The 9,393-nt window shown below is 47.1% G+C and overlaps 2 protein-coding genes across 2 annotated transcripts in view; both read right to left on the reverse strand.

Moving 5' to 3' along the window:
• The window catches only part of AATF (apoptosis antagonizing transcription factor), a 37,419-nt gene extending 34,253 nt beyond the window's left edge, over positions 1–3,166 (reverse strand). The window contains exon 1 of the mRNA XM_014308371.2: positions 3,061–3,166. Coding sequence (XP_014163846.1) covers positions 3,061–3,166 — 106 coding nt within the window. The remainder of the gene's footprint in view (positions 1–3,060) is intronic.
• Positions 3,167–7,374: 4,208 nt separating this feature from the next.
• The window catches only part of LHX1 (LIM homeobox 1), a 5,513-nt gene continuing 3,494 nt past the window's right edge, over positions 7,375–9,393 (reverse strand). The window contains exon 4 of the mRNA XM_005424451.2: positions 7,375–9,317. Coding sequence (XP_005424508.1) covers positions 8,864–9,317 — 454 coding nt within the window. The 3' untranslated portion in view covers positions 7,375–8,863. The remainder of the gene's footprint in view (positions 9,318–9,393) is intronic.

The following is a 9,393-nucleotide window of genomic DNA, read 5'->3' on the forward strand; positions in this document are numbered from 1 at the left end:
CGGAGCCTGCGTGAGGGGACGGGGCGGGGCGAGGGGGCGCCCGGGCCCGCCGGGATCCAACGGGAATAGATCGGAGATCCAAACGGGAATGAGCCCGGGATCCAAACGGGAATAAACCCGAGATCCAAACGGGTCCCAACCGGGAATGAGCCCGGGATCCAGCCGGGAACGATCCTGGGGTCACACCGGGATCCAGCCGGGAGCCCCCCGCCGTTACCAGGGGATTTGCAGCCCTTGTGGGCAGCAGGGCTGTGAGAATTGGGGCTCACGGTACCGGATCCCAAACCGGCGGCAAAGTGACATTAATAATGCACAATATGACAACCATTGCTTTAAATCAACGTCAAAGTTTCTCTGCCTCTCCAGGTGTGCAGAATTGAGTTAATTCTTCTCCCGTTCTGTGTTGAATATTCGGTGGCCTCTGCTGGAGCCCCTCTCACAGCAGCGAGATCCCGGAGCTGCGTTCTCAGGCCAGGCCTCTCACACAGATAGATCCTTACACCTGAGTTACACCTAAGTTACACCTGAGTGACACCTGAGTGACAGCTGAGTGACACCTGAGTGACACCAGCCACGGGGAATTGGGGAATTTTGGCTCCTGGGGTCACACTGAGGCCGAGGAGCAGCAGCCAGGCGATGCAGACATCCCTGCAGAGAGCGTTAGCAGGGACAGGTTCTCTGGGCTTGCCCTCTGCCAGCCTCTCCCTGCTCCTTTCTGTGCTCCTCAGGTGGCCCCAAAACTCCGGGAATTGCCTGGGATTGGGGAGGCTGGCATGGATTTTGTTCCAGGGAGCAGGGCCCCCACTCAGCCTCTCCAATCCGAGCTGCAGATGAAGCCCTGAGCTTCAGACGCCACAATGAGCTCCAGATTTGGGCTTTCCACATCCACATTCACCTGCGAAGGCTCCAGCAGCCCCCTGTGAACCTGAGCGAGCTGATGCTCATGCCCTTGCTGTCCTCCCTGCCCCCGAGGTGCCTGTAAATGCCGTAAAGACGAGGAGGAGGTGGCTGGTGCTGGGAGGCCGGCATGCAGCCGGATCCATCCCGCCGCACGGCTCATGCGGGCGCTTCTCCTACAGAGGGCAGAGGAATATCAGGAATTCCCATCGCCTCCACCGGGCTCCCGCAGCCGGGAGAAACCTGGCAGGCACCGCGAGGGTCGCGGCTGCAAAAACCCAAACATCGCCCTCCCCTTCCGAGCCCCGCCGGGACCCTCCCTGACACTGCACACCTTGATGACAAAATAAAGGTGGATTTATAGAAAACCCAGTGTTTACTGAAAACGCACATTTTCACAGCAACCCAAGCTTTAAAATACCCAACAGCATAAAATCCAGTTCAGTTTTGAGTTGCATTTATTATTGAGTTTGTATTTATTTTACAACGGCAGGATGGATGGCTCTAATGCTCTGCATAATCGATGGTGGGGGATTACCCCTGCTCCAGCGATGAGAAATTAAACACTGATTTTTATTTGTTTGTTTATTTATTTATTTACAAAGACATGGTTTGAAAAAACAGGAAACTTATAAACCAGGAGGCATGCACGGTGTATCTTCCCTGGCTTTGCTTCTAGGTTTTCCCTTTTTTGCACCCTTTGAGTTTGTTGGTATTTTGTTCCCAGATGCCACTATAAACAAAGGGAGGAGCCTGGAGAAATAAATCCATGGAAAATTAAGTAGCAGGAACAAGTGCTTACCTGTGCAGTTACTTCTGAGTAACTAACCAGTCACACAACCAGAGAACTAGTGCCAAGACTCCCCTGCATAATTACATTTTCAAACCTCTGCACTCTAAGAGTGAAAAAGGGATGTTCTCTACCCTCGCAAATAATGGATTGCCCTGTTAATGAAGGGAGAGAGGCTTTTAGTGATGGTTAAATAAAACAGACCCAGCAGAATTAATAAAAAATACAAGTGAGTTGCATTAGTCCTTTGGAGTAAAAAATGAGCTTCTTGAAGTCCCAGCGTTTTTGATACTCAGGCCACTGAGATCAGGATTTCACCCACTGAGACTAATGGGACAATTGCTCCATATAAATCCCAAAGGCAGCAATGCATTCAAATCCACGTCCCCACAGCTGTAAACCCAGGGGGCCTGGCAGAGCTCGCCTGTTCCTCCTCCATGCCACATCCATCACTCACACCCGTGCAGAACAAAAAGCGTGCTCAGGTGTGGGGGACCCCTCACCACTGGGTCACCCCCAGCTCGCTCCCACAGCCACAGGACCTGTTAATTCACAGTTTTTCAGGACGAGATGCAGTCAATACAAAGCCACATCAAACAGCAGCTGCAGCCCATGAAAGTCGGGGATTGTTAAAATATTTCACCCACAGAGTCGCCTTTGCCGCTGTTTATTCTCTCTCCTCTGCCTTTCACTTAGCAGGGTAATTAAATCAGACTCCAGGGCTGGGTTTTAATTTCTGGTTCACATGCCCTCCAACCATGCTGCCGTGCCTGGGACTCAGAATAGAGCAGGGGAATATTTGTACAAAATCTGTATCGATACATTTTCATTTAAGATGCTCCTGAAAGGCTTTTTATGCCTCACGGTTGGTTCAGAGAAACCCTTGGCCTGTTTAGAAACTCCCTCAACCTCACTGACATCATCTCTTTGGCATTTTCCCTCGTAATTTTACTTTTTTATTCACATGCCTGTTTGCTAGGATGGGAATAACCTAAACACAGAGCAGATAAACAAGGGAAGGTGGGAGAGGCTGGCCTGTAAAAACAGCTTCCAATTTCTCCCACTCGCTGCCGTGCCCGTGGAGCTTTTGGGAAATTGTCAGATGAGATGGGAGCTCTGGCAGGGAAGGGCTGTACATCCTCCCGTGGCTGTACAATTACAGGTTGTTAATATGAATCCACCTTTCAGAGCCGTTCCTTCACCAGAGCACAGGAATGGGCTGGGCTGGGAGCATGGAGCCCCTCGGGCACTGCCATTCCAAGGAGCCCATTCCAACTGCATTTCCACAGATCCACGGGAATTACCTGCCCCGGAGTGGCCTCTGCTGAATTTAATTGACTTACTTCATCAACAGCAAAATTTGACCCATATACAGAGGGCCTCGTGCTGGCCAAAAATAGCCACGAGCTGGGGCTGATCTTGCCAACGCTTGGGCGAGCAAATGTCCTTCTCCAAACTGACCTTTATCGTTTCAGTCATGCTAGTTCAGTTAAAATTGTCTTTTTAAACCAGCAATACAATTTGTCCATGAAAAGCAGAGAAAAAAGAAGTGAAAAGAACTGGGGAGAAACAGAAAAGAACACAAGCAAACCCCATCCACTAAAACAAATTACATAAAATTTAGATTATGTACATAAAGAAACTCTCCTTATAAATATTTATTAGTATTTTTCTTCTGTGCTTTTATTTACTTGAGTACTTCTGCTATTCCTAACCCATCCTTCATTCAAAAAACACAATTGCTTTAAAGATTTTATCAACCCTTAATGGTTCCTACATTGAAAAATAGAAGGAACAGAGTGCGTCTGAAGAGATGCACAGCCCAAAGATCCTTACAGCAGATAAGAGTTTTAAAGGCCACCCAAAGGCAATTTAAAAACTAGAAAAAAACTGGGTTTAGAAGGAGCAAAATGTCTGATTTTCCAGCAAACCACCCGTGTGCTCTCCTGTGCACAGCCATGCCAGCACACAGGCACCAGGGCAGGGTGTGAGGCTGCCTCTCCCACGGGCTTCACTCCCAGAAATGCCCCACAGCCCCTGGGAATTCCTCTCGCTCGGCTCTGAGCAGCCAGGGGAGGTTTTCCAGCCCAGGTTCTGTGCTGTGCCACAATTGTCACCCTGGCCAGGCACCCTGGACAGCCCAGCCCTGCCCTGCAGACCTGGGCCAAGGATTTCCTCCCAACCACGAGGGATCCCAGCAGCCCGAGCAGGGTCGGGTTCCTCAGGAGGGAGCCTGGAGTAAAACCAAGCAGAAAAGATGCCCCTAATTCTTAGATTTCCCAAACTGTGAGCAATGCCCAAACGGCACCGAGGCAGAGCTGTCCCTGGGTTTGGTGACATCCTGGAGCAGAAGCTGTAAGAGAGCCCAGTCACAGCCATGTCCCAGCAGGGTCACCAAGGCATGTTCCACAACCAAACCACGAAATGCCAACACAAACAACAACTGTGATCCCGTGTGCCAACGGGAACAGCCCTGCAGGGACACCCCGAGAACACCCCACAGCCATGGTTCCAGCAACCCCAGGGACACGGAGTGAGGAATTTGGAGGCCACCTCACCACAAGGCCACATTTCCTCTCCAATTCCTGAGTTACAATTCTGCATTTAATGAGTGAACAACTCTCACATCAAACTCTGCTTTCCAAGCACGACGAGCCCACACTCTGTAGCTAAACCACCACGACTACTATCAACAAATAAACAAATCCCAGATTTATAATCAAAATATTTTTAAATGGACACACTAATTTAATTTATAACTTCATGGGTGTTTTGTTGGCATGAGGAATGCTGAGCACTCCATGCCATGGCAGAGACAAGGAAAGGACCTCCCAAAACCTGCTCCAGCATCACAATTCCTTGTTCCCAGCTCACCAGCATAGAAGGATTTGTATCAATTGTTTGAACTTAGTAGATGTGAATTTATCTGTTCGGGGTAGGAACAGAAAGGGGGATTGCAAATGCTTCAATTTCGTATTGTAAGAACATGTAAAGCTTAAAGACAACAGTTACTCAGGATAAAAATCCAGACTACAGCAAAAGGAACCACTCCTGAGAGGACACTGCAATATCTGCCACTTCTCAGGATGGCAAAAGTATGTCAATCACCACTGATAGTTTAAAATCATATTCATTTATCAATTTGTATCCTGTACCAAATGCTCAGCACCTGGGTACAGACAGTAAAATATTACAAATAATTTCTCTACAAATTATCATTTAAGTACATCCTTACTCCTGGGATACAGATCTTCCCAAGTGCCTTTCCATGCCCGAGGAAACAGATCCCAGCAGGGCTCGGGGGAGGGAGGGAGGGAGTGGGCAGAGAGGAGCCTCGGTGGGGACACTGTGGGACATTTGGGCCAAAAGCAGGGCTTTGGCTGCTGGAAACTCGTGGCATTTCACAGACATTGATCACCCTGCAAAACTCCCCTCCCAGAGAGCAGCCGCACACGGACAGTACTCACAGCAGTGCCTGGAGCCCTTCTCCTGGGCTGGAGCAGCTCTCACAGTGGCTGTGCACGCATCTTCAGCTGGGCCCAGCATCCCCGGCCATGCACAGAGGGGCAGGGGCAGTGCCAGCTCTGGCCTCGGCTGGGACATGGCCCCGAGGGCACCTCAGGCAGCAGGAGAGACCAAAAGAGAGCAGTTACTGCCCAAAGGGCTCCTGGGGAGACCTTGCACGGACACAGAGCCGGGCTCTGCACGGCAGAGACAGTGCAGGAGCCCAGGATGGCCCCAGGCCCTTCTCCCACAGCCCTGCATCCATCCCTCCATCCATCCATCTCTCATCCATCCATCCATCCATCCATCCATCCATCCATCCCTCCACCCACCCACCCAGGGAACGCCGCGGGAGTCAATGGAAATGCTCTTGTAAACAAGGACTTACAAGTAGCCAACGCGACAATGCTTTCAAAAGGAGTTTAACTGTGCAATTGTTGCTGGATTAGGGGCTTCAAACGCACCGAGCTCGCTCTGAGGAGAGCAGAATTCCAATCTCCACGGGCTGGGGCTCGGCCTCGGCCATGGGAACGGCTCCTGGGCTCCCCCAAACCCAGCACAGCCCCGAGGAAGCAATGGGAGCATCACAAAAAGACAAACTCTCATCTTTACAACTTAAACTGACCAAAACCGAGCCTAACACTGGCCCTAAACTGAGCCTTGTCGCTGCCTGAATGAACACAGAATAAACTGTACAAGGACCAAGAGAGAGAGAAAGAAAGAGAAGAACCCCTCAGAATTTCCTGCAAAACAAACCTATTTGGTGAAGTCCTCATTTAAAATCATTGATTCAACAATAAAGCAGCAGCCCAGCCCAGCAGCACAAACAGCAATATTTATCTTTCCCAGATAAGTAGAAGTTTGGAATAAATAAATCACCCATTCCTCTGCTTATATAAATGCAAACCAGAGCAACAAAACGTGGCAATAGCACAAAAGACAAACAAACGAGTTAGACACGGAGTCCAGGAGTTTAAGAAGTCTCCCCTGTATTTAATAAAGCATGAATTATTTTTTAGAAACACTAACAGATCCCTTGCAGATAGTTTTTTATCTCTATATTGTTATTATATAAGACATTTTGTGTTTAAAGTGAACTATTGCTTCATCTAGGCGGCCCCTCTGCTGGGCATAGAAATTAGGTATTGAACAAAATCAAAAATCACCATTGAAAATTACAAACTATACAACTCAAAAGCGTTTGGAGTTGGTTCTTTTCCCACCCCCAGTCCGAAGAGAGAAATAATGGAATCACTGGGAGCGGGGAAGTCTGGGGTTTACCATAAAATTCTGTGTCTGCATCAAATGAAAGCGAAGGCAGCCCAAGCCCCGGTGAGTGCAGAGGAAAGAGGAGATGCAATCCCAGCTCGTCCCTTTCCATTAACCCAGCAGGTGGAACGTTCAAACCAGAGACTCTGCAGAACCCAGCCTGACTCTTTGTCCCCAGCACAGCTCCAGGTCCTCTCGGAATCAGCGGGACTTTTGCTTTTGAAGAACTGAATATTCATGATTCTGCCACGGTTGATAATTAAAATGTGAAATTTGGCATTTCGCAAGGCTCCAGGATTTTTTTGTTTCATTTTTCTCCAAGAGAATGAGGCTGCATTGAGGGCAAAGCAAAATATTCTCCCCCACTGCCCTTCAGAGAACTTCAGAACGACCAAACGCCGCCAAAGCATTGACTCTGCCTCAGCTCTAAGAAAAAAGGACTCAAATTACTTTCAGGACATTGAGGTTATGCTGTGTCCAAACCATCCAATTAGGAGAAAAAAAAGTAAAATTACCTTGCAAGAATTAACTAAAAGTAGATCAATTGCAAACCGTATCTTTCACATTTTCAACACGTTTTTGTTTATGCATAAAATCAGCATTTCGAATGTTCTCTCTTAGCATAGAGCACGAAGAACTAAAGATATTGAATAATTTGATTATTCCTGAATTTTAAAATTTAAAATGCTGTGGAACAGGGTATTTGGACTTCAACAACTGAGCCTGGAGATGGAAAGAAAGGCTGGAGCTGCCTCTGGCCGCTGTCTGCATCGACACCAGGGCTGAGACTTCCACCAGAGCCAAAGAGCTGCCAGGATTAGCAGCAGAGTGCATCATTCCTTCTCAGGGCTGTTTTACTCAAGAGAATCAATTTCCAAAAATTGCTTAAAACATCAAATGAAACACAAGTTATCTAAACATCAGATTTTCTAATTTTATTAAAAACGCACAAATTTTATCCAACATGTTTTCTTTCATACAGTGAATGGTCTAATATGCACTGGAGGTCACACAAGCTTAGGTTCATTAGAACAATAAAAGACATATGAGAAATTTAATATATAAAGAAAAAAGTAGCAGCTGTTGACTGCATATTTGACCATAAAATTTAAATATTTTGGACTTTTATTTTAAAGACACAAAAATAAAACCTGTGTGGGTCTATATAAGTCATATTAACAATTCCATGAATGTTCAACAGGACTAAAAATTAGCAAAGATGTTTGTTTGTCTTTTTTTTTCTTTTTAACCTTGTAACACTTTTTAAACACCTTCTCGGGTTGCTGGTGCAAAGCACCTTACAGTATTTGTGCTATATATTTACTTTATTTGGCAACTGTCTGGGTTTTGTGGGTTTTTTTTTCTTTGCCTTCTGTAAACAACACCTTTTACAAACTAGCACAGTGAACCACAAGCCCTGCAATCTGTTAGAACATCTACAGAAAAGAAAATGAACTATTTTGGTTGGCTGCTCAAAATCTTTTGCTTTTGAACAAGAGGTTTTTCTAAAACAGGATTTATTAGTAAAACATTGAGCTCCTGAATTTAACATTAGACGTAAACAGTTGACTGTTTTTAGTTCAATAGAGTCTTTTTGTTTAGCTTTTCTCTCTCTGTGAAGGTAGAATACTTTTTGTTTGTTTGTTTGTTTTTTCAAGTCATTTTCGTTAGAGGTCTGGGTGGTGACCTTTGCTATGATGAGGAGGTTTTGTACGTGTAGCTTTGTGAAGGTAGAAGAGTTGGTGCTGAGGGCTTAACATTTAGTATTTGCTATTTTTGTAAAAAAAAACAAACAAAAAATCACCAAACCAAAACAACCGAAACAAAACAGAAAAGAAAAAAAGAAAGGAAAAAGGAAAACTTGTCCCACCTGATCGTCAGCAGGCTGAAATGGCTGAAGCTAAAAAGAGTTTCTTGTTGTCGAACTTTCTGAGAGACAAAAATGAACAAACAGATTCATAATGCCAGAACCATCCTTAACCAGGAACGCTATAGAGAGTTCTTGAAGCTTTTTTCCCCTTTTCTTTGACCTCTCCTTCATTCAATTATCTTTAATTTTTTTTTTTTTTTAACGAGAAGTTTCTAAGGATTGTGGCTCTTAGGATGACATCCAACAGGGTAATCAAACTTAGCCATCCTACGGAATGGCAGCACTTTTACTGTACAGCTTCCCCAGTTTCTTTGTCAATGGTACAAAAAAGTCCCCTTGCTTGTTTGATACAACCATAACATGGAGATTGTCCTGGTCTAGAGCAAAGCTTGCCTTGGAGCGATTGGATTCAGTTCGTTCCCAAGGTAAAATTGTCTTAGGGCGGGAGAGATGTTATATGAATTCATTTCTGTACACCATAACAATAAGCAGACTAGATGATCATCACTTACTTAGACCCAGTTTGTTTAAAGCTACCACACAGCCGCTTCGTTCATCTCTGGAGGGTGGGACAAGTGATTGCCGTAGTTAGCACCACCGTTGACGGATATCGACGAAAATGGGGGGCTGGGGCCAAAAACTTCTGCGGACATGGAGTGCAAGGACCCGGGCAGGTTGGGTTCGGGGCTGGGCGAGTCTCCCGGGGGGTGCGACATGATGTCAGTGAAGCGCTGAGCCTCACTCGAGGGGTGATGTCCGGGCAGGGGGTGGTCCATGGCCCCCAGCGGGGTCCCTGACGGCCCCGAGGAGGGCACGAACGGGAGATCCACGGGGGTCTGCGCTTGAGACGAAGGCGGTCCTTGCGGGAAGAAATCGTAATTGCTTCCAGGGCCGTAATACTCGCTCTGATAATCTGGCGGACAAAGAGAGACAGAGGCACGGTAACAGGCGGGCAGGTACCGAGCGGGGACGGCGCGGCCGGCGGGGCTCGGGGTGTCACACACGGACATGAGGGGAAACGTGTGACCGGGCTGGCCGGGCTCCGGCAGCCCCGGGACCCCTT

The sequence above is a fragment of the Geospiza fortis genome, unplaced genomic scaffold (genome assembly GCF_000277835.1).
Source record: "Geospiza fortis unplaced genomic scaffold, GeoFor_1.0 scaffold538, whole genome shotgun sequence".
NCBI lineage: Eukaryota > Metazoa > Chordata > Aves > Passeriformes > Thraupidae > Geospiza > Geospiza fortis.